General features: G+C 34.6%; 1 protein-coding gene across 2 annotated transcripts in view; it reads left to right on the top strand.

Moving 5' to 3' along the window:
• Positions 1-26,022, top strand: part of MYO10 (myosin X) — a 233,476-nt gene that overhangs the window by 87,068 nt on the left and 120,386 nt on the right. For both annotated transcript variants that reach the window (XM_044665583.1, XM_044665593.1), the window contains one exon: positions 19,180-19,338. In XM_044665583.1, the coding sequence (XP_044521518.1) occupies positions 19,180-19,338 (159 nt within the window). The remainder of the gene's footprint in view (positions 1-19,179; positions 19,339-26,022) is intronic.

Genomic DNA, 26,022 nt, shown 5'->3' with positions numbered 1-26,022 from the left:
CCAGCTGCCCCCAACAATTTAATTTTAATATAAATATAGTCTAAGAAAGAAATAAGGTGGGAAGGAAATAGGAAAAAAATATTTTCTCACCTACTACCCTAATCTTACCAGCCCATGTGAGTGTCTTCCATCCTAGCCACCAATGTCGAATTGCAGACAGACCTCCAGAGAAGAGTCCAGCCTCCTCTGTGGTCTCATTTTTATAGTTCCCCTTCTCCATGTCACGTCCTTTCCCTCTGAGCTGGTCTACCACATCTCAAGAACCAATCAAAGACTCTGACCCAGACCCATAACCCCTAGTTCCGGGTTGCTAATGGGCTGGCTTGGACAAGCAGAAAGTTCACAGTCTTGGGAGAAAGGGGTTCCCTTTACACATTATTTAATACAGTTCTTAGAATACAGCAAGTGCTTAATAAAATACTTGTTAACTTGAAAAAACTGTCATTTCCCAGGGTTCTATATAATGGTAATGCACAAGACAAGCTATAATCGTTCCTTAGGCCAAATCCTAAGGGAGATAAATATATTTAAAAGGCAAATATTTAAACATTAGAGAACTTGGAGATGAAGAATTGCTTAAATCATGATGATAAAAGAGATGCTGAATAAATGTTTGCTAAATTGAATTTTCAGATAGCTTCCTGCTTGAACATTTGTAACATTTCTCATGTTGCACTAAGTTTTTTCAGCTAACCTGTAATTAGAGTAATATTAGTTAATATCTCAGAGTTGTTCTGATATATATTTCTCCAATCAATAATGATTTAGAGTGTTTTTAAGTATAATTATGTATAGCTTTGATTTCTTTATCTAAAAACTGTTCGTTCTTATTCTTTGACCATTTATCAATTGGGGAATGGCTCATATTCTTAAATATTTGCCAAAGTTCTCTCTATATTTTAGATTTGAGACCTTTATTCAAGAAACCATCTATAAAATTTTTTTCCCATCTTGATGCTTTCCTCCTAATTTTGGCTACATTAGTTTTATTTGTACAAAACATTTTTAATTTTGTATGTTCAGAATTATCCATCTTATAATATATTTTAATGATTTTATCTCTTCTTTCCTCATAAATTCTTTGTCTATTTTCAAATCTGAAAGGTAATATGTTCCCTGATGTTTCCCTTTATGTTTAGGTCATGCATCTGTTTTGATCTTATATTGGTAAATGATGTAAGACACTGATCTATATCTAGTTTCTGCTAGACTGCTCTCCAGTTTTCCTATGCAATTTTTACCCAATAGTGAATTGTTTTCCTCAAAATTTGGGTATTTACTTTTCTCAGACATAAGGTTACTAATCTTTTACAACTGTTTGTTGTATGTATGTTCTGTTCCACCAAACTATTTTTCTATTTACCAGATAGTTTTGATAATTATTGCTTTATAGTTCAAAAACTAATACTACTAAACTTCCTTCCTTTTTTTAAAAAAATTAATTCCTTTGATATTCTTGACCTTTTGTTTTTCTAAATTAATTTTTTAAATTATTTTTTCTAGTTCAATAAAATATTTTTTTGGTAATTTGTTTGGAATTGCTTTTAATTAGTAGACTAGTTTAGGTAGGATTGTCATTTTAATTATATTGCTTCTGCCCACTCATTTCTCCAGTATTTAATACAAATCTTACTTATTATTATTTTATTTATGTTATTTATCTAATACAAATCCTTTATTCATATAAAAATGTTCTATAATCAGGTTTATATAGTTTCCAGATTTGTTTTGGCAGTTGTACAGAAATCTATTTCCTACTTTTTAAACTAGATTGATCAAGTAGATATTCCACAGCACTTTGCTGTGGAAAAAATATATAAGAAATTTAGCGGGAGCTAAGAAGTATAGTAGATAGAGTGCTGGGTCTGGAGTCTGGAAGACCTGAGTTCAAATGTGGCCTTAGATACTAGCTGTGTGACCCTGGGCAAGTCACTTACCCGCTTTTTACCTCAGTCTTCAGCTATAAAATGGGAATAATCATAAAAGCACCTACCTCTTCCCAAGGCTGTTGTGAGGATCAAAAGAACTAATAATTAGTAAAGCACTTAGCTGAGTGACCAGCACATAATTGGTGTTAAATAAATTGTACTATTATTATTAGATAACTTTTTAAATACTTACTGAAAAACTTGAGGCAGCCCGGGTGGCACAGTATTAGAGCTCTGGTCCTAGAGTCATCATGTAGCAGCATCTACCTCCCAGGCCTTTTGTGAAGATCAAATGAAATAATAATTGCAAAGTGCTTAGAACAATGCTTGGCTTGTCATAAATGCCGTATAAATGTTAGCTATGATGATGGTGATGAAACAGTGAATTCTGGGCCATTTAAAATTGATATATGAACATTAAAAAAGGGCTTTGATGGAACTAAGCAGAATAAATTGTGAAACCCTTAGAACAGAACCTTGCATGAACTTTCATAACTTTGAAAAGTGGCACTGAACAACTAAACTACTTTCTTTTGGACGAGGGTTTATTTTTGCCACCTAGTTCTTGTCTGTATAAATAACCCACAGAGCTTGAAGTACTGCTTGGACACAGTTTATTTGGCCATTTACAGAGAGGCTGTGCTGTCATAACAGGCTGCCTGGCCAAAATTTATATCAGTCATTCAAGTGTCTCATTTATGTCTTAAATTCAAACCCAAGTTTCTCTTTTCATTTTCGTCATGGGCTTATTATGGAAGAGGAAGAGTTGCCAGACTTTCAAAAAGGGATGTGGACAAAATCTCTGGTTTTTTTGGCATAAAGATGAGTAATTTTCTCTACCAATGCAGGTTAGAACCTTCATTACCACTTAAAAAGAGTCCAAGAACACACAAAGAAGTTAAATGATTTGCCCAGGGTCGCACAGTGAAAATGTCTCTTTCTTTTTGTCCTTGTTTTATCTAGGTATCCATACTACCTAACATAGGGGCCCTCTAATAGGGGCTTTGTAAATCCTTGTTAAAATAGTCTTTTTAAAAAAATCACTACTTTCCCATTGGAGGGTGGCAATGGAGACGACTACTTGAATTTTAATATACATCATGTATATGTAGATCAAATCCTGCTGCATTGAACTTTGTGGGATTATTTGAGTTATTTTCCTATATTCCTATATCCTACATATTCCTATATTCCTATATTTCCTATATTAACTCTATATCCTTGATTGCTAATCAAGATATATTCCTATATCCTAATTTCCTCATTTTAATATCACTTGAAATAATCTGGTCCTCTGCAGCAGGTGTTTTGAAGTACCTTGATTATATAGGGATTTTCCTTCAAGATATTGTAATTTGACTTGTATATTTTCACCTGAATTTTTCCCTTTGAGTTCTTCTTTAGAGATTAATTGTTCTATTTAAAATATTTTGGAAAAAAGTGGTAAAATAGTGCTTTGTCCCTGTGTAAGTACAAACCAAAGCATAATCTAACTACCTTGTTTGTCCATTTGGGTCTTTTTACAGTGGAATAAAAAAGCAAGGATTCTATTAAATTTCTGAAGACTTAAATTCACAGACACTTATCCCTAATGGGACAAAGGTTGGGCTCAGTCACTTTCACCCAGGCTCTCCCTCACTACCATGGTTGCTGCTTGCTACATAGTCTTATCTGTTACATTTGTGGCTGTGGCACATTTTACACAACTTTTTGCTCTACATTTGGTGAATAGTGTTTGGTGCGTATTCAGATAAGGATGTTTCTTTCTCTAGGTGATCTCTATTGGTTATCATCATTAGGTAAACAACAGGAATCACCTTTACCTATTGGGAAAAGGTAAACAATAGCAATTGTCCAGGCGTAGTTAGGGACTTTGGTACTCTTGCACATTAACAGCCTTTCATATGAAAAGGCTTCTTTGCTTCAGGAAGCATTTTAATGTCTAGCAGCTGAAGTCTTAAATCTGTGGTTTAGGAGAGAGTTCTGTTGTCTTTTAGACCTTGTATGCTTCTGAGCTAATATAAACACTGCAGAGTTCCCCCTAGTTTAGGTTTAGCCTGCTTTCTGCTTAATCCAGATTTTGGATTTTATCTTGGTATCCTCAGGGCCTTGCAAGAATATATTAATGCACTTGATAAATGTTTATTGAATTGAAACCTATTGGATACACACTCTTGTTTAAGGAATTCATTAAATGTATCCAGAATTTTAAAAGCAAATAAATGTTTATAGAAAAAAGGGCTTACTTATTAAGTAGCTTTGACTTAGAAGAATATATTATGGGAAGGAGAGGTAGAGTGAATAGTGAGTAGCATGAAATAATTTTTACTTTACTTAAATATTGCTCAATTGATGTTATACTTATTTTTGGTCTAATTTATGTCCTATAGTATGTTTAGTTACTTTATCATAGATAAAATTAAAATGCTTTTCTGAAGATTATGATACTCCCCTCATGTACTTTATTTATGTTATGGAAGCAGGTGCCATTTCTTTGTATATAGTTAGTTCATTTTAGCTGTTTGACCACCAGTATCACAGACTAAATAAAAAATCTGAGACTAGTAGGGTTCATCCCTACAGAAAACTTTTAGTAAATCTTCACTGCAGCTACCTGAATGGATGGAACATTGGTATTCAACTTGGAAGGAATCAGGATGACCATTGGACATAGAGGCTGGTCTAAGTATAATCACATATGTAGAATGTTATCTACCTCCTGAGAGAGAGATGAAGGGACTCAGTTCCCAGAATGAGACATATATTTTGGAACATGGACAATATGAGGATTTGTCTTCCTCGACGATGTGTATTTATTATAAGGGTTTGTTCTCTCCCCAACTCTCCCCCTGTGGAGTGGAGTTAGGAGAGAGAGTGAATAAATACTTGTTAATTGAAAAAATGTTGAATGAAAAAAATTAGGGTAAGGTTAACATTTCAAACCATCAAAAATGGTAAATAAGGAAGGACTTACAGTGCCATGAATTTTCAAAAGTATAAGGTCACAAACTAGTCTGCTAAAAAAGTTTAAGAGCAAGTGCTCTTTTGGGCAGTTTTATTGAATAGCTCAGGCACAATTATAATCCTCATCTGTTTGTGTATAAAGTTTGCCAAAGTCCTTTTAAAAAGCAAAACATTCCAGTTGGAAGATCTTAAACAAGATGTTTAAAATATTGTTTATAATAAGACTTTACCTAGCAAAGCACTTCTTTCCAAGGTCCAGCTTGAATGATCACAGATTTTAAATGAGTAGAGTTTGAATTGTTCAGATTTTGCTATGTCTACTTTACTTTTTGAATCTACAGATGCTTGTTGAATGAATTCAAGGATACAAACAAGTTTAGTTTCTTTGGTAGAATTCACCTTTTGGGCAGACTCATCAAGAATCTCGAGAGTGACATGTCTATACTCAAGTATGACTCTTGAGTCCAATCATTTTTTCATCAGGGAACTAATTTGGTTAGATTGGTTTTAGTAACTATGAGTGCCAGGGATCTTCCTTCTTTTGCATAGCTTGCCATCTTTTGTTCTCTTACACTTGAAAACAGTCTTTTGATATAAAACACGAGGAGCCACCAACCACTGATAGTTACAACAATCTATTCTGTACTTTACAAAGTAGCCCAGATTAAATGGGGGTGGGGAGGCAGGGGATGAAAGAAGAGATGAATCAAAAGGGCACAAAATCTAGGAAAAACAAAAAAAGACTAGAATAAGAAAAATGAGGAAAGTATGTATTTTTTAGGGTTAAAGTCTTGTGTTTCTTTCTACCTGTATACTCAGGCATCTTTCCCTTTTGGCTACTTCGTTCCCTTTACCTAACTTATTCTGATTTCCTCCTATACCAATCCTTTCTTTTCCTTTGGCACTTACCTGCCTTCTTTCCAACATAACCACTTTTCAGCACTTAGCACACTGCCTAGTCCCTTAATGCTTTTGACTGACTTTTTTTATGCCTGTGTAAAAGGCAAGAACAACCCCCTCAATCCAATTAATATAACTAATAAAATGCTGTGTCCTGATACCTTTATGGGATGAGAATGCCTTTGTGATTTAGAATGAATCACAAGTGTAAACTAAGTGTGAACAAGCCCATAATCATTTTGGGGAGCAGTCAAGTTCTTTCAGCTAAGAAATCAAAAGATAGACAAGTATTGGCATTTATTGAAAGAATTAGGCATTTCTCTGGGAATTGCATATATATATGTATATATATGTATATGTATATATATATGTATATATGTGTATATATATATCAGAGCAGGGAATCGAAGTGTGAGAAAGTGAAGCTTCTGGAGTGACTGAGGAAACAGATCCTTTTACTTATAAAAGAGGGCAGGGAGGAAAAGTTGGAGAAAAATCACTATCCTTGACATAAATGAATTTGAACCAGTAGCAAATAATGCAGCCAGCAAAGGGAACTGAGAGAGTCCAATCTAGACACCGTGAGGAAAAGCATTCTCAAACATACTCTACAAGAGTATCAGTACTTGGAGCCAAGTGAGAGAGCAACATCTAAGACGGAATTTTGTGATGCTTTTATGAAGATTAAAAAAGACTTCCATTAATTAAGAACTTTGAGATTACCCTTTGTCCTTATGAATTCACCTATGTACCCTTCCACTCTGGGGAATATATTATTGCTTTTCGGGCATATTTCTGTGGCAACTTTACTTGCAATCCCTATTTAGTAAATACCTATTTCTAAAAGCTAATCAACACTTACTAGCTAATTGTTAAAACAATGGAGGAACTCATGAGATGGGGGCTCATAAGTAACAATAGTAGAGAAATTTTCTAGTCCCTCAGAATTTCTTTGAAAATCCTGGGAAGAAGTAGTTATTGAGCTGTATGTGGAGTCACATCTTTGTCCTCTACTTAGAGTTCTGATGCTCTTCCTCTTCATTCCCTTACTTTAGATTCCAGGTAGCTCCTTTTCACACTTACTGCCATATTGGTACAAGATAGTTTTCTGGTTCATTGAGTTAGGGGTATGCAAGGTACTTTGGTTCCCCCCACAACTTTCCTGTGGGTCTGGCTTATTATTCATGACTGCATGCTTACAATATATGGATCTGAGACAAATTGTGCCCTCCAGCAAAAGAATGTGTGAAGACCAGAAAAGAGAATGAGAGAAATGACGAAGATTGTTATTCTCATTTAGAAGAAAAATTAATTTTTTTTTGTATTTGTTAATTTCTAATTTAAACCTAGAATCATAGGATCATAGAGGAATCTGAGAACACCCTTTTGAGGCTTGGACTAAGTGAATTGTATAAAGGTTCACAAATAAACATCTTGGAGAAACTTAATTTAAATCCCATTAAGGGTACTTAATTCAGTGATCTTTACTGAACTTGTTTTGAGAAGTCTTGAAATACATGAATTTAATTGGAAAATTTCTTTTAAACAAATTTTTAGTCTCCAGATTTTTATTCTAGTTGGGTATGGTGGGCGCCCTTGGACATATTTTCTTCATCTTTTGTCCTTTACTAACTGCATACATATGATTTATCTGGTTTTGTTTTTCATCATCTTTTCATTTATTTGACAGTGAAAGGCCACTGAAATTATAGTTTAAAACATTACAGCAAAAATTTTGCATGGCACTGCATTTGCAGAATATGATGCAGAAAACTGAGGGGGGTAATCAATCATTTTTTTAGACCAAAGGTAAAATTCACAGTTGTTATTGGTTGAAATAATATAGCAGTCCTACTTTATTTCTGTAATGTAGGTTAAAATTTGAACAGTTGTATTTTTTTTTCTTTCAAGATACTACCAGAAAGTATGGTTTCCTCACTGAATTTATTGTAGCTGAGTGGGGAAGGAATGTGAAAAATGACATTATTGACAAAAAACAGGACAATAGTTATGTTTTTATTATAACCTTTGCTCTTTGGTGAACCACTGGGAAGACTTGGTCTGATTTAGATAATTTCCTTTTTAACTTTAAAGTGCTTTCACTGTGCCTGGATGATGTGACCATATTTCTTTTTGGACTTGTGGGTCAACCTTTAGGAGTTTTGAGTTATTTGGGTTCATTAAAACATGCTTATACAGAAATATTCATTCTGACTTGAGACTTTCTGTTTTATTTAACAAATCATACTACTTTCTTATCCTTTTTATTATTTTTGCCATTTCTTTTCATATTTATTTTTGTCTGCATGGTTAGATAAAACTCAAGTGAAGCATTTGCTTTTCTTGCATCCGTTTTTGATGGACTTTTGCTGTCCTTCTGTAGTTCTCTATATTTTTTTGGTCTTTTACCTCTCTCCATATCAGTTTTAGTGTTCTAACAGATATTTTTTGCAACACTTTCTAGATTTCTTTGGAAATTAATCAAACTATATCTTTACCTGTTCTAAGAAAAAGAATAATATATTTATATGGCACTTTGAACATTTAAAAGTGTTTTGTTTTTTTTTGTAGTTTATTTTGATCCTTACAATAATCCTGTAAGGGTAGCATGAATGTTATCCCATCTTATGGGGAAGTTGGAACTTTTGAGAGATTCACACTTGCTGAAGGGTACATAGATTCTAAGTGGCTTAGCTTAGTTTCAAGCTGTCTATTGATCACAAATACACTACTTTGTCCTTTACTTTATCATGAGCTAAGTTGAACTGTGACCTATTCTGTAGGAATTTGCCAGGCCAGCAGCTGAAAACAGCTGAAGTACAAAAGTTTGTGCCTTCTTAATTTCTGTTTCATTCAGTGTAACAATAATGATGATATTTTACATTTGTAACATAATTTAGACTTTCTCAAAATGTTTGAAAAGATTGAATAACAAGAGTTCTACATAGTCTTAATAGTCTTTTGTTCCAATAACAACTAACTTAAAAATGTATTAATATGGTTTATTTTTAAATTACCCACATTTCCCAGTATATATCTCTACTATTGCCCCTTTACCTCTTTCCCCATAACAAAGAATAAAAAAATTAAGAAAAAGTTCCTCAAAACTAACCATACTATGGAAAAAAGCTTGAAATCAGACTAAATTTCTTACTCATAGCCCTCTAATTGTGCAGAGGAAGGGTGTGGAGGAGGGGATAAGGAAGTATCTTCTTACTGCTAACATTTTCTTTTAAAGAATTCCCCCGCCCCCCAATTCCTTTTGTTTCATCTTTTCTTAAATAATGGGAAAAATAAAAACAGTTAAAAGGGAAGAGTGATATTAAGTAACTGATTAAATACAGATTTATTGACAGCCACCAAAGCATGTGCTTGTTTTTATTGTTGTTCTTGCATCCTCTTATTGTTCCCTGGGTTACCTGTGTCTCTTGCTCCTTTATTGTACCATTTAGCTGTTTATATATTTATAATTTCAGTAAGGTAAGTGATCCAGCCTGACTAACCTTGGTTAGATGCAGGTAAAGAAAGTATTGTATAAATTTTGAGTCTCAGACCAATATTCTGTTTTTCCTGTTGGATTTTGCTCCTGAAATACTCATGCCAAACAGTTATAAAAATAATAATATTTTTCTTTTTCTTCTGATAATTAGGTCAGTAAATCAACAAGAATTTATTAAATAATTGCTCTTTTCCAGGCATTTTTATGTCCTGGGAATGCAAAGAAAAACCAACTCATCAGCCCTCAACTCCCCTATAAAGAAAGAGTCCCTGCCTTCAAGGATCATCTATTCTAATGGAACAATCAATGTGTAAATTATTAGGTCCTATACAGAGTGTGTACTGAGAAGATGTGGATGTCTGAAAGAGGAGGCATTAGCAGCTCTTAGGGGGTATTGCTGGGAAAAGACTCCTTGTCTTTGAGCCTAGTCTTTTTTGTATCCTGGTTTCTTTGCACAGTGCCTGGCACATAGTAAGGGCTTAATAAACCCTTTGATTTGATTGACTTAATTGATTGAAAAGAAAGTCCCTGCTCTGGAGCTCATGGTCTAAATAGAGGAAGCAACACACAAAAGACTGTGCAAACAAGTTCTATACATGCTAAATTGGATGTCTATGTGTCTGTCTGTCTATCCCTTTATCCATCCATCTTATAGTGACTGATCTGGAACTAGGATATCCAAATCCCAGCTACTCAAGGTACATTATATAATAAAGCTTTTTTAAATCTTTAGTGTCCTAAGAGGAGGGAGGCTAGTTGATGAGGAAGAGAGAGAAGGACCAGGGATGGTAATCACAAACTTTGTTTCTGTTTCCCAGGACCAGATCTCCTGGATATGTGATAAGTGGTCTGATTTCAGGAAATGTCATCATTCAGGAGTTAGGTGTGGGTGAGGGGGTAAGTGAGCAGCCCTGGAAATTTACAAATGCTGGGAGTGAGTCCTGGATTCTTACAGGTGATTTAATTATTTGCCCTCTGACTGTTTAGGGTTTTTGTGAAGAGTTTTTGTTGCTTCAAATTTTAGTAAATGACTAAAACCTAAACCACTTAATCATCTTAAGAATGTAAGGTAACTTTTTGTAAATGGGCAGTTTTTATTTTCTTCTTTTCTTGGTTACCTAGTTGATAAGTCTTTGAATTAGTTTCAGACTGAAAGTGAATTATTCTGTTTCTACCTCAGAATGTGCAGTAAAATTACCAAGTTTTGCTGGAGATTTTATTACAGCATAACATTCCCAGACAAAAAAGCACTGGATTCAGTCTAATAACAACAGTGTTCAAAAAATGGATTGTAAAATGTAATTTCTTCCTCCCTTTCCTGTTAACGAACTTAAGCTTTTTGTTCCAGTTCTTGGGAATTAGGTACTTTATTAAAATTTTGACTTGCTTATTAAATACAAAGCAAACAATGCTGCTCCTTAATATCTAATGTGAAAATATTATAGCCACAGGAAGTTTGGAATGTTATATAGTAAATGAAACTTTTAAACAAATAGATCTATTCAGTACCTAATTCTGTGTCTCATTGAAAGTTTTAAGTATTATGACTATGAGGCTACTGTCTCAAACTCTTGGCATTTGATTATTACTTTAACTCAATGAATCACTTTCTTTTTTTAAAAAAAAAAAGCTTGAAAATACATTTGGGGGGGGAAAAAGACATAGAATCACTAACCTTAGTTTAATGACTTGAAAAATGCACTTTTCAACAGATCATTGTCGTTTACTACTGTAAAAACAGCTCTCTTTCTAGAAGGAATGAAAGAATTTCATGGTTAACTCTTTCGTTAGTTTCCTATGTTGCATTATATTTCAAGTAAAAGGAATTAAAATTGTTAGAGCTAGAAGGGGATTTAGGAACCATCTAGTTCACTCTCTGTTGTTTTTCAATTAAAGAAACAGGCTCAGAGAAAGAATGACTTGTCTGAAGTCACTCAGACAATAAGTGAGATATGAATCCATAACAAATTAAGTATATTTTTAATATACCTTTCTGCCAGTCTCCTTTCAAATATAAATATAGACATCATAAATTTAAATAGGAAGATGATTACATAAATGTTACTGTTACTAGAGTTACAATAAAAAGGAGCCCTTTGTCTTCTATCCCTAATAAAAGCCAAATATCTGAAATATATAGGGGAAACAATGCAATTAAGACCAGGAAATATTACCCGGCAGATAAGAACATTTTGCAAAAGAAAAATTTTTAACACTTAACGATAGCTTTAATGCCAAAATAGTCCTAGCAGCAGTTTTTGTTAAAGCAAAAAGAAAAAATACAAAAACAAAACCTGGAAATAAAATGAGTGACCATTGTTTGGGGAAAAGCTGAATAAATCATGATATATGAATGAAATGGAGTTTTACTTCACCATTAAAAAATGACAAGTGTCAGGAGCACAGAATACTTGGGAAGACATATAAATTTATGAGAAAATGGAATCAGAAGAAAAAGTCTACCCAATCACTTAAAAAAAAAGTAAATAAAAAGAACATTAAATTAATTCTTTTAATATATTTTTAAAGGTACTGGATAGACTGTTTCTCCTGGTTTCATTTTCTCATAAATTTATTTATTATATTAAATACATTAAAATGTAGTTCAGTTGTAATTGTAAAGACTAGTAGTATTGTACACGCTTACCCCCACCATCCTGAGAAAATGAGGGAATGCTTTCCTCTTTGGGTAGAGAAAGGGGGAAGTGGGCAGTTTGCAGAGATGGAATGTTTCATACCCTGCTGGATATGGTCACCAGGCTGATTGGTTTTTCTAAACTATTTATCTTTGTTATTAAGAAGTGCTTACTGGAGTAGAAAATGGGGGGTGGGTTATAGACAAAAAGTGATTATAGAACAAATGATATTACTAAAATATATTTTAAAACAGTACATAAATATACTAAGTAAATGCTAAGAGGGTCTAGATTTAGTCTTTTGTCATTAATTTCTGAACAGAAATTCAAATTTTGTATTGGTTTCTAGGACAGCTTTTATTGATTATACTTCCCAGTTCTGCCTTTTACAATAAGTGGAAAGGGCTAGAAAATGGGGAAGGGGTAAGTGACTTGCCCAGGGTAACATAGCTAGGAAGTGTCTGAGACCAGATTTGAACCTCTGTACCTCCCATTTCCAGGTTTGGCTCTCATAGACACCTAGCTTCCTTAATTCTTGTTGAAAGACTTTTTTGAATGTGGCAGATGAGGATGGCTATCGCTTCCTCAATTCTTGAGAAAATTGAAGGTATTTCAAAGAGAGCTGAATAAAGAACCCGTCCAGATCTAGACCAGCAGTTTAGGGCAAGAGGGAATAATTAGATAAAAGAGAAAAAAATTGTTTTATATAAAGAAAAACCTAACAATGAGAGTTTTACAAAAATATAATGGACTCCTTCAGGTGGTAGTGGGATTTCCCTTACTTGAGGTCCTGAAGCAAAGGGTAGATGACTATTCATTGGGAATGTTGTCAAAGGGTTTTTGTTGTTGTTGTTGTTCAAGTACAGGTTTTGTGACTTTTTGTGATTCTGTCAGATTGTCATAAAGTCTACTTTGTTAACTCTGGGACTACCAGGTCTCTCCTGTTTTCCCAAAGGCACACCAATCCCCAAATAGTCTTATCTGCCCACATTAGTCATCACTTAGTTTTTGGGTCAAGATTATTGAGGAAAATAGAGAAAATAAGGATATTTCTACTTAAATTATTCATAAGAGAGTAAATAAACTAGACAATATTAACAAATGACTTTAATAAAGGAAAGTGAAGTATGTCCTGTTTTAAAGGCTGTAGCTTAGCCTATGGACTTTACTGCCCTTTGGTAGAACAAATAGATAAGAATGAATAAATGTCAGAGATCAAGTTTAATTTTCTTTGGGTGATGGTTGGAATGAAGTTAGGGCTGGGGTGATATGAAAAGAAACAGCATGGTGGTCTGATTTCAAAGACTGAATTACATTTACAATTTGCTGTTCTCGATACAGATTAAGTTAGCTTTATTTCTTAGATGATTTTTTTTCATCCTTCATGCTAAGTATTTGCATTCCATGTGATGCAAAGCCACCAAATGTTCTCCCTGACTTCCCTGAAGAAAATTTGGAGTTTTAAATTTTTGGGGGGGCTGTCTCATTAGGATGTTGCATTTCAGTTAGTAATCAGAGCAAAAAACACTTCCATTCTTCACCCCCACTCCAGGAAAAGAGGGTTTGGTTTGGTTTTGGCGGGAGGTTTCATGGTATTTTGGATTTAGAGTCAAAGGCAAGATTTAAAGTTTCCACTTTGATACTAACTAGCTATTATTTCACCATTCTGCCTCATTTTCCTCCCTTGTAAAATGGGAATAATAATAATTGTTCTGCCAGTCTTACAGAGTTGTTTTCAAGATTAGCAATTTTGTACATTTAAAAGTGCTGTAGAGCTGTGAGTATTTTTAACCATTCATATTTATAAAAAATGTAGACCTTCAAAGTAGTTGTATTTTTATCGTCTTAGACTTTTCCAAGAATCATAATATATACATATATTTATGAATAATACCTTTTAAACAATGCATAAGCAATATAAACAAAGATATATACAAATAGGCAACTTTGAGATATAAGGAACTGGGAGTTAGAAGGTGGTGCCTGAGCTAACTCCTAAAGGAAACAAGGAATTCTAAAAAAGGAGAGATGAAGAGGGGAGACCATTCCAGGTATAGGGGGCAGCCAGTGCAAATGCAGAGTGGGGAGTATGATAACAGCAAGAAAATTAGTTTGGCTAGTCCATAGATTGAAAGGAAGGGAGTAAAATACTACTAGTTAAAAAAGGGTTTTTTTGGGTACAGTTCCTTACTTAGAGTCAGGGAGACTCATCTTCCTGAGTTCAAATCTCATCTCAGACTTTTTCTTAGCTGTGTGGTTGTAAGCAAGTCACTTAATTCTGTTTGCCTCAGTTTCCTCCTCTGTAAAATGAGTTGGAAAAAGAAATGGCAAACCATTTTGCTGAGAAAACCCCATAAAGAACCAGATAGGACTGAAACAATTGAACCACAAAATAAAACTTGAAAAATAAGTTGTAACCAGATCATAAAGGGCTTTTAAATGCCAAAAAAGAATTTAGAAATCATGAGTTTATTGAGTAAATAAGCATTAAATGTCTACTATGTGCCAGGCCCTATTCTTAGCAACCACAAAAAAAAAAAAAAAGCTTCTGTCCTCAAGTTACTTACAGTCTTAAGTGGGAAGACAGCAGGCAAATGCTAAGTAAATTATATACAGATAAGTAGGACATAATTAACAGAGGGAATTAATGCCTACAATGGCCTTCCTTTTCTTCTCTGCTTTTTGGAATCTGTCTCCTTCAGTTTTTGACTCCCAGTTCCTTGTACCTCCCATCCTAAAGTTACCTTATTACATGTATATATTTATGTGTATATATTATGATACATGTTTCCCCTGTATGTATTCTTGTTTATTACTACAGGTTGATTCCTTTAAGAAAATTTTGGTTTCTTGAAAACAGAGACTGTTTCTTTTTCTCTTTTTGGTCTCCATGATTAGAAAAGTGCCTGGCATATGGTAGATACTTAAATTCTTGTCTGCATTGTTGTTTTTATTATTTAAAATCACAATAATTAAAGGAAATCACAGAAGCACTGAAAATAAGAGGAATTGATAAAAGCTTCTTGTAGAAGACCGGAGCCCTCTAGGATGATTTCTCTAAAAGGGATTCTTGCATTAGAGAGAAGATTTTAATTGAGGTCCAAGGTCACTTCCTGTGTCTGCCTTCTCTGACCACTCCATTCCATGACGGCTTCTTCATCCTTCCTCTATATTATTTTTGTTGGTGGTTCAAGCAGTTCCCATGTCCAGCCATAACCTTTCTTAACTTCTAGTTTCACATCTCCAAATGCCTATTGGTCATACCAAACTAGATGTCTCATAGACATCTTATATTACGAATTCAAAACGAAACTCATTACCTTTTCCTGAAAACTTTCCCCACTTCCTAATTTTTCTTGTTGAGAGCATCACTCTCCTTCTAGACATCCAGCTTTACAACCTAGTCGTCATCTTTAACTTCTCATTCTCTTTAATATCCTTTATCAGTTAAAACAAAATCTGTGGATTCTATCTTTTTATTGTCTTGGGGAACAGCTGGTTGGTGCCATAGACAAAGTACTGGAGACAAGAAAACCTCAGCTCCAAACTGGTCTCAGACAATTACTAACTGGGAGACAAGTTATTTAGTTGCTTTAATTTAATTATTTTGTTGTAATAATAATAATTATTATAATAAATTTATTAATAAATATATTTATATGTTTTATTTCTATAAAACAATAAATCAATTTATTGATTTTTGCCTTAATTTCCTCATGTGAAAAATTAGCATCTCTTTCCCAGGGATGTTTTGAAGATCAAATTAAATAAGCATGTAGTGCCTGACATTGTAGGAGATGCTATATTAATAATAATAATAATAATATAACAAATTCTAACATCAGCTATGCCTAAAATTTATATGTCTCATTCTATATCTTGATTCTGTCATTTTTGTCAGAAAGTAGGTAGACATGGTGCCCTGGAATCATCGTATTGACCATAGTTGTTAAATATTTTGAAGTTGCTTCTCTTTACAATATTGCTATCATTGTATAAATTGTTCTTCTGATTCTGCTGATTTTACCCTGCATCAGCTAAAACAAATCTTTTCACATTTTTCCGAAACTATCCCATTCATCATTTCTCATGGCACATTAGTATTCTATTTCATTCACATTATTTTTTTTTAACTCTTACCTTTTTTCTTAGAGATTACCAAGTATTACTTCTAAGGCAAATGAGTGATAAAAGCTAGGCAACTGGAGTTAAATGATTTGCCCAGGGTCACATAGCTAGGCAGTGTCTGATACCACATTTGAACCCAGGATTTCCCATCTCCAGTCCTGGCTCTCCATCCGTTGAGCCACTTAGCCCACATTATTCACATTATTCTTAAAACCCAGACAGTGTTGTGGTACTTTGAGAACCTCCATTTCAATGTGGTTAGCAATTGCATAGATGCTTCTAGGCTACTTTCCCCTGTATTTTATTTTATTTTTATTTTTATTTAATTTTGATTTTATTATTTATTTATTTGTTTTTGGGTGGAGACCTTACCTTCTGTCTTGGAGCCAATACACAGTATTGGCTCCAAGGCAGAAGAGTGGTAAGGGTAGTCAATGGGGATTAAGTGACTTGGCCAGGGTCACACAGCTAGGAAGTGTTTGAGGCCAAATTTGAACCTAGGACCTCCCACCTCTAGGCCTGATTCTCAATTCACTGAGTTGCCCCCCCTTTCCCCTGTATTTTAGCTTTAAGTATTATTGTTTTCAGAATTCTTCTACCTTTGATGGATCTGGTACCATAGCTTANCTGGCTCTCAATCCACTGAGCTACCCAGCTGCCCCCTATATCATTATTTTTTAAATTAAATTTATTTTTAATTAATTCAGAATATTTTTTCATGATTACATGGTTCATGTTTTTTCCCCTCCCCTCCCATAGCCAAAGAGCAATTCTACTGGGTTTTACATATGCCATTATCATGATTTTTAAAAAAAATCACATTCTAGTGATGAGCATCCCGAAACTTAGCTTCTTTAGTCTTCAGACAGCAGTTCATCACCACGTTGAAACTTTTCTGTATCTGACAGAACCTGAAATAATTTGGAGAACCCAACGTCACCTCTACACCATTGCTAAGGCAACGTGTTAGCGTTAGAGTTGGGGATTTGGGGTGTAACTTGGAGGCAGTTTACAGCAGACCACAGTGTTTGTTACCAAATTCCTGACTGTCTTTGCCAGGGTGTTTTTCTTTCTTCTTACTATTACACAGGAGACATGCTTTTGAAGTATTTTATTCTTATACATGCCATATGTTCACTTCCTACTCTTTTCTCAAATACCATGTCATTGTGGGCAGTGTTGGCAGTGCCCCACAGTTCCGTTTTCTTTCACAACAAAGCTTGGTTCATTTCCCAGACCTTAAATGCACTCGTGTGACATTGGCCACCACAGAGGGAAAAGACAGGCAGGGCACATACAGCTGGCACTTCTGATTCTGGTCAGCTGTGCACAAGTGTGGGACACAGACAGGGCCTATTTCATCTCCCTCTTTAAGGCAACTTCAGGAAAGTGACTATTCTTCAGAAGAATCTAGGCATTGCTCTGGATTGTGGCAACCCTTTTTCTGTAGTTTTGAGCAGCTCTTGGTCATCAAGTGGTGGAAAATTTTCAAGTTAGAGTTTGAGAGACTCTTAGGAATAAGGTTAACCTGAACTCTATGAACTTTTAAGAGTATTTGATAACTATTTCAGTGATTTCCTTTGTAATTCTATATTTTTTATTAAATTAGTTTTTAAAAGCACTACAGTATTCTGAGTCTGTAGGCTTTATGGGACTGCTGATAGGGATCTGTGATCCAGAAAAAGTGATTAAGAAGATGCTTCTCATTTTTAATGTTTTGTAAAAATCTTTTCGTTTGGTAGTTTGTCTTCTCGAAGGCATCTGAGGACTGAGAGTGTCAATGTGTCATTCTTCCTTTACTTTACAAGCAGTTTGTAACTATGAGGGATCAGTTGCCAACTAGCATTATCTCCAGTAAAGATTATATTTTAAAAAGTGTGATTCTAGCACTTTTTAGAAAACTTACCATGTTCCATATTAATAATGCTCTTTTCATTTTGAAATTTTTTGTGCTGATTGCTATTATAAAATTTGCCATGTAATGAAGATACATAAATATACAGTGAAATTCCATTATAAAATATCTTGCCCTGCACAAATTTGGATATGTTAATTGTTCAAATAACTTCCTTAAATATGGTTTTTGTAACATTAATTCTGTCCCTAGTCATCATTTACTTAGAAAGACCATTCTATTTAAAAAATAAATTTTTATCCATTAAGAAATTCCATGGGGAAAAAAAGATATAAACTATTTGACAGACATAAAATTTAGAGGAACTTATCAGTGCTATGAACTTTAAAACAGAAGTTGGGGGGTGATGGGGAAAAGACCCACAGGGAAAGGAAATCCATCATGTTTATGTTTAGGACCTACACCCAAAGTTGTTTTGTCAAAAGAATACATCAAAGTTTACTGCCCAGATGCTCAAACCCATCTTCCAAGAATATCTTCAAAATATTTCTGTGATGTTTGCATAACCTGAATTTTACTAGGAAATATGTATTATTTACTAGAATATATTTATTATTTTCAAAAACTAATAGAAATTTCCCCTATAGTGCTACATGAACATTCTATTAGAGGTTCACTTTGAAAAATGAGAGCACCTGTGTTTTAATCCGATTCTATCAGGGGAGTATATTATAGACCTCCAATTTCTGAAGTTCCCTGAGGATGGCCAGCATTTCAAGTAATGTCTGTCAGGAACATCTGATAGTAATTGTCAGGATATCTTTCCTTCCTATCCGAAAATGTGTTTTTGAGTAGATCCTAATGGTTTCCATAAATGCCTTGTTGTGGATACTGCTGGACTGTTGGGAGTCAGAAAGATGTTACTTTAAGTCCTGCCACTTGCCAGTGGGCTAACACTGGGCACATTACTTAGCCTCTGAGCCTCTGTTTCCTAATAGCACTTAATTTACAGGGTTGTTGTGGATATTAAATACACATTATATATATGCATTAAAGTGCTATATAAATGTCAGATATCCTCTATTCCCCAACACAGTCCAGAAGAAGTGGTAATAGGTAAAATGTAAAATCCTTTAATTTTTAAAAAAAATAACCCAAGTATCAGCTACATTATTCAGATGATTCCCAGTTTATTTTGAAGGTTCTTCGTAAGATCAACTTACCAATGGTAATGTCTAAGAGATCTAATAAATCTTTTTCCCCCTCCAGGTATTCACGTACAAACAGAATACGATTACACAGCAAAAGGTAACAGCTATGCATCCATCTAATGAAGAAGGTGTAGAAAATATGGCTTCACTGATAGACCTCCATGAGGGCTCCATATTAAACAATTTATTCCTGCGATACCAGAAAACTCAAATATATGTAAGTTCCATTTTAAAATTTTAAGGAAAAGGATTAAAATACTAGTGTTTCAGGGAATGTTGCTTTTGTTCTTCAAGTATTTCCTATTTTTAAATATTTTTGAAAGGACAGTCAATACAAAAATAATTAATTGGGCTTCCAGACATTTTGGTCAGTTGAAGTTCTAAATAGCCAACTTTTATATAATTTCCTTTTTTTTTTTTTTTTTTTCACCTTTAGCCCAAGGATTTCCTTTGATTAGATAGAATTTCTGGGGTTTAGGAATGATTTTATCTCCATTTGGGAATACATTTTATTTCCTTGTGTTTTTGCCACTTAGAAAAGTTATGTTTTTGAACTAATCTTTTTTCCTTCTAATTTGGTAGAAAGATTGGTTTCTAAATTTACATAAGGCTTACATTTCTTAAGATTATACACAGTATTGCCAAACTGGCTTACTGGCTTTTTACAGAATTTGGTGTGGTCTCGTTCTTTTATCTCCATTTTGTTTCTTCATCATCAGAATATACCATTTCTAACTTTTAGAATTCCTAGCTTTTTTTCAGGATCAGTTTAGGTGCCTCTTCCTCCTTCATGAATCCTCTTGATTATTCCCCCTTCTACTCCACTTATTTTCTTTCTCATTATCTTTTATGTACTTATCTTCGTACTTGTTACATCCCCTCAATAGAATATAGTCTCCTAGTGGACAAGGACTGCGTGATTTTATTTTATTATTATTTTTAAAATTTCTAGTGCCTAGCACAGTGTTTAATTCATTGCAAGCATTAATAAATGCTTGATGATTTATTGGATTAGGTCCAGTGTAGCTCATTATTCAGGTGACCCTGATTTTTTTCTGTGTGGGTACTCTCTCCCACTGATACACATTGTATAGTTGCCATGGCCACAAAATGCATCACCCCAAAGCCAGTCTAGTAATGAGCTTTTTACTATACTAGACTAGTTCTTAGACCACAGAGAGAAATAGAAGATTATAGAATTATAGGTTTAGACCTGGAAGATTATCTGGGCCAGGGATTCTTGACCTAGAGTTAGCAAATTAAAAAAAAAAAAAGTTTTCTCACAACTGTTTTCATTGTAATTTATTTCATTTAAAATTGTGCATCTAAATACATTTTTATGTGAAGAGATGGATAGGATTCAATAGTTTGCCAAAGGTATCCAGAACCCTAATCTAGTTTAACTCTCACTACCACCCCCAGCCCCACCTCCCCATTTTACATATAAAAAAAGTGATGCCCTGACCAAGTTAGTCACTTTTCCTAGGTAGTAATTGCCTGAATTGGCATTCAAGGTCAAGTCCTATGAGTCCAATTCCATGTTTTTTATTTCTCTCTCCTAGCAAGTTAAATTTGTTAGATAAAAGATTTAGGTGCATGTATGTCTACGGGGACACAAGGCAGCCTTTCCCACAATACCAGAAAGGATATTGGAAATGGTGAATCTACAAATGGAAATATGATCTAGAGATGGTTGGGCTGTGAAGTGAAGTCCTGGATCCTGAGAAGGGAAAATGAAAACCCTTCCTTCAGAGATCCCAGAATGGTTTCAGGGGCAGAGTTCAGGATTAGTAGGTAGGATGTGGGGATAACACTCATGGGCTTCAATCATTCCAATTATCCTATCCCAACATATTTTTTTTAATGAACTCTATAAATTTTTTGAACTTTTCAAGGAAACTGTCAGTTTTTTAAAAAAATTCAAATTTTAATGTCTGTTATATTTGCTTAGGAATTCAAACTAAATTCAGCAATATGTTTTTCAATGTAGTTCATAGGGGATTCACAGTTGCTACAGCTGTTATTATTATTATCATTATTATTAGGTCCACATTTCTTTTTGAGAGATAAAGTTAACAGAAGCTTTAATCAAGGAAGATACACCTAGAATCTTTCTTCACCCAGGTTTAGGAAGGCAGAAAAGAGAAAATTTTTAGGAAAAAAAGACCTATCCTGTATTTTAAGAGCTTTATTCTCCTTTTCCACCACCCCCTTTCTTTTTCAGATTAAATTTTATTTTTCAGGTATCAAACATTTATTCTTTATTTCTCCCATCTTTTTGGAATGACAAAAAAAAAAGCAAATACCTTGTAATAGATAATCATAGTCTATGCTTACTTTTTCTAAGAAAGTTATTTGCATTAATTTTCACATTGTTAAATGACAGTATTGCCAGATATACCTAAATGTTTTCCAAATGTTTTTAAACAATGATGTCTAGAGAATAAGCTTTATAATCATGCTATGGTATTTTGACTGGTTGAGCTTGGCTTAAGTTAAATTCTGTAAGTGAAAATGTTTTCCATATGTTCTTTAGGAAAGGTGATGTTTATTTTTAAAATATGACAACCATGTACCAATATCTGCTCAACTTTGTTGGAGGAAACTTGAAAACAAATGCATTGCTGTATATACAGACCTAGAAGACCATTCTGTAAACATGGCCTATCAAGCATAAAGATGAATTTTTGTTTTTCTATTGGAGAACTTTTCATGGAATTAATCTTTGCTTCTATACTTTCCTGGTTTTTTTAAAGTACCCTAATGCTCACTTACATATTCATCTTCAAATTTCATTTAAAATTTTTAAAGAAAAACCGCTAAGCATTTAGAAAAATATATCTTTAGAGGAAAAAAGTGGGTTTTCTTATCTTGTTATGAGAGAACCTGATCAGTAAACTTCCTAATAAACCATGTGAATGGACCTTTTGTTTGTACTTTTGTAACAGAGCACTTCCCCCTTGCCCTTGCAGACTGATGTAGATGCTCATCTAAAGTTTGTGTGAGTTCAATTTGCAGCTCAATTCAGTTAATTATGCCTTTATAACCTGATTTAAGTCTGGGGGTAATTATATTATTATCTGTAAAGTAGCCACTATTATTTCCTCATTAGAGTAAATATATTTACAATGGCTGCCAAGGCCTATCAGTCTCTTCACTCATCAGAGCTGAAGGTTAGCCAAGAATTCCAGCAGGGAAAGCCAATGTCAAGCATGAACTTCGTTTATTTCCCCCTTTCATCTAGAATTTACTAGATTACTGAGGGTCTTTTAAAAGGGAAAGCCCATCATTAGAAATATAGCAGAAATGCTCATGTTGTTTAAGAAAAAAAAGATGCTAAAATGTTTTCTTTAATTCTTGGCTGATACTGTTGAGTAAGTTTAGGTGGGACATATGTTTATTTATTGGATTAAATTTCTATTCCATCTAACAATAGATTCAATTCATTAAATATTTCTTAAGCCAGGTACATGAGAGTGACAAAGGACAAAAGGCTAGTAGTCCCTGCCTTTAAAGTTCTTAGAAACTTTTAGTTCACCTGTACAGAAGCTGCTGACAAGTAGGTTTCAGCTGTAGGGAAACAAATCTCATGGCACTGTGGCCTGAGAACAATGAGAAGATCAATAATGTGTGTTTAATATATGTGAAGTGCTAAGCTGGATCCTGAATATAAAAGGCTTACATTGTGATAATGGGATCTAACATATATATAGGTAAATGTAATATATATGCAAAAGTATTTTTAATGAGGAAGGCACAAAACAATTGGAAAGGCCACACAAAGAAGATGGCACTTCAGTAAATTCTTGAAGGGGCACTAGAGGATACCAAGATACTGACATTTCCTTAGCAGTTAAACCGAGGCTCCCTACCTTGTTTGGTCCTACCTTCTGTCATTCCTGTCTCCCTCACACCCTTCTGGACCCACATTTAATATTTAAGTCAACTCCCCTGGTTTTCCCAATAATAATACATAGATAGTTGAGAAAACAGAACACTTGGGACATGAGAGATGTATGTAAGTCTTGGCAGAGATGGAAGCAGAAACAGGAAATAGAATGTTATATTTGCTGAGTAAATCAGTTTATTTGGACCACTAAGTGCATGGAGAATCACGTGAAATTATTCTAGAAAAGTAGCTCAGAGGCAGATTGTTGAAGAAGTTTAATGTCAGAAGATGGCATTTGGATGAATTTATTAAAAAAAAAGTTTATTAAATGCCAACTATGTGCCAGGCACTAGGATTTTACACACACACACACACACACACACACACACACACACACACACACACACGGTAGAATATAAACAACAAATTATTTACAAACATTATAGCATTCTATGTACATTAGTAACTTATAATAATATATTATAAATGTAAATAAAGAGTAAATGTAAATTGTATATCTAAACCATAAAATATATAAATAAATGAATGTATATAAATATTCACACACACATATATGAAACAGTCTTTACTGTCAGGGAGCTCACATTTTGATTGGAGGAGAAATCACAGAGAATGTTGACCTGCGTAATGGATGAAGAGGCTATTGGGTCCTTAGCATATATCAGATAGCAATGCCTAGGAATCTAGTGGACATAGTGATAGGACATTAGATAATAATAGTAATAATGTTTACTATGTGCCAGACGTCCTAACTAAGCACTTTCTAATTATTATTAATAATTGATCCTCTCAATAATACTGAATGGTAGGTGCTATCACCATTTTCCAAATGAAGAAACTGAGGCAAATAGATTAAGTGACTTGCCCAGTGTCGCACAGTAGGGAATGTCTATGGCCATGCTTAAACTCAGATCTTCTTGACTCCCGTTCCCACGCTCTTTCCACCATGCAATCTAGCTGCCTGCTTACAACCAGGGAATGCTTCGTTGGCCTCCATTTTGCCAGAAGGATTGTAGTTGGTGACTCCTTGCTCATCCACCAACAGCCATGTCTCCTCTACCAAGTTGGAGCTGACAAAGGGAGAGAGGAGGTGGTGTTGGATGGCTCATGGTTTTAGGAAGGGAAGAGCGAGCCCAAGGTTTGGAATAGAACAGGAGCTCTGGAAAGGAGATAAGTAACAGAGATTCCGTATCCAGCCACGAGAGCAAAAGGGGAAGAAGAAAGTTGGGTGCCCAATGAGTGCGATCTTAACGGTGGGTGGGCCAGGGAAAGGAAATCTCAGCACTTGCTCTTGAGGAAGCTAACAGCATGTGTTGTTGACTTTACCTTCTTTCTAGGTAGACCACCAGATCCTATAAAGCCACATTTTCCCATGGTTAGTTTGTTAGTTTGTACTTTGTTTAACTTTAATGTCCTTGAAATAATATCTATTCTTTTAAACATTGAATTAAGTTTACCACAAAGGAAAACAAAGAAACTGAAGTATATAGCATGGAATATAGCACTCAGATGACTGCATCAACCAAAGGTGGGAGAAATGGCTCAATCCAGGTAATTTGGTTATGGTCAGATGTTCTGAGTCAGCCTAATGTCAGCAGAAGCATCCATACATGATCACTGCTGTCCCAAAATGAAGCAATGACAAAATTATTGGTTGTCCTAAGTAATTAGCATGTAAACTAGCAAAGTAGGAGGAGAAAGTACATTATCTCTGAAAGTAGGAGGGAAGATTATCTAGAAGAATGGTTAACTTTTGGAGATGACACAGATGTTATGGAGGATGAAGACAGAGAGGGCTGACTGTGTAAATCATGGTGACCTTTGAGAAGGCAGTTTCAATAAAGTAGTGAGATGTCAGAAGGACTGATAAGACTGGTAGACAGTGGAAGCACTGAGTAAAGGTAATTCTTTAAGAAGTTTAGAAATGTAAAACTTAAATCAAAATGACTTCTTCCCCAATCCTAAAAAAAAAAAAAAAAAGGCTTCCACAAGAGCTGGACTGTGGTGAGTGAGTGAAACGTAAAGGAGAGGTATTAGACATTTTGAAAATAAGATCTATTGTATTTGGTGACTAGAGAGGGATGAGCCAAAGATGACCCCAAAGGCTAAGCAATTATGAAAATAGTAGTACTAATTGATGCAGTAATATAGAAAAGATAATATAGTTCAGCAAGCATTTACTAAGTGTAAGGCACTGAGGATACAAAGACATCAATGAAACACTTTCTCCCTTTGAAGAGCATATATTCTGTTTGGGGGTATAGAAAGATACATGTACACAAATTAGTAGACTTTAAAAAGTGAGGTGAAGAATGAGAATCATGGCTGATGAGTGACTTTAGACTGACCTGTCCTACTGAGATTCTCAAGTACCCACATGCCTAACTCTAGTGGGTTCACAAGAGGCAGATAATAATTGTGAATATGGAAAAATAATATTGAATATTGAGATATTTTTGTAAAATAATTTTTTCTTTATTCCCCCCCCCCCCCAAAAAAAATCTAATTCTAAGTTGAGGCTACAGTTTCTCTCCCAGGCTATGTTTCTGGGTTGGGAATCTTTTGTTTGGATCTTGAAAGGATAACAGGATTTGAGAGAGGGCTGAGAAGCCCCTTGACTTACTTAAAAGAATAAATCAACAAGCTCTAGTCATTTGCTGGACAGCCATGATGACCAGACTATGTGGCAGAATGTGTTGGCAGCTTCAGGGTCTCAACAATTCTCCCCTTTCCATGATAAGGTCTGAGGGAAGGAGTTGGGGTCTCTAATCTACCCTTTCGAAGGTTATTTATCCATCAGAGATGTCTTGGGAGGCCATGGGGTGGGACTGGATGATGAGGATACATGGGGTATATAAGACATATACCAGAGTTCTCTTGCTTTCTCTTGCCCAACTTCTCTCCTTTGCTCTAAGTCTTTCTTTTGCTCTACTAGAGCTCCTTAGGATCCCTTCAATTTATGGAGAGTCAGCCAACCAGTTTAGATTTTCT

Source organism: Gracilinanus agilis, chromosome 1, assembly GCF_016433145.1.
Source record: "Gracilinanus agilis isolate LMUSP501 chromosome 1, AgileGrace, whole genome shotgun sequence".
NCBI lineage: Eukaryota > Metazoa > Chordata > Mammalia > Didelphimorphia > Didelphidae > Gracilinanus > Gracilinanus agilis.
Note: the sequence above shows the minus strand (reverse complement) of the source record. Positions and strands in the feature narration are given on the sequence as shown.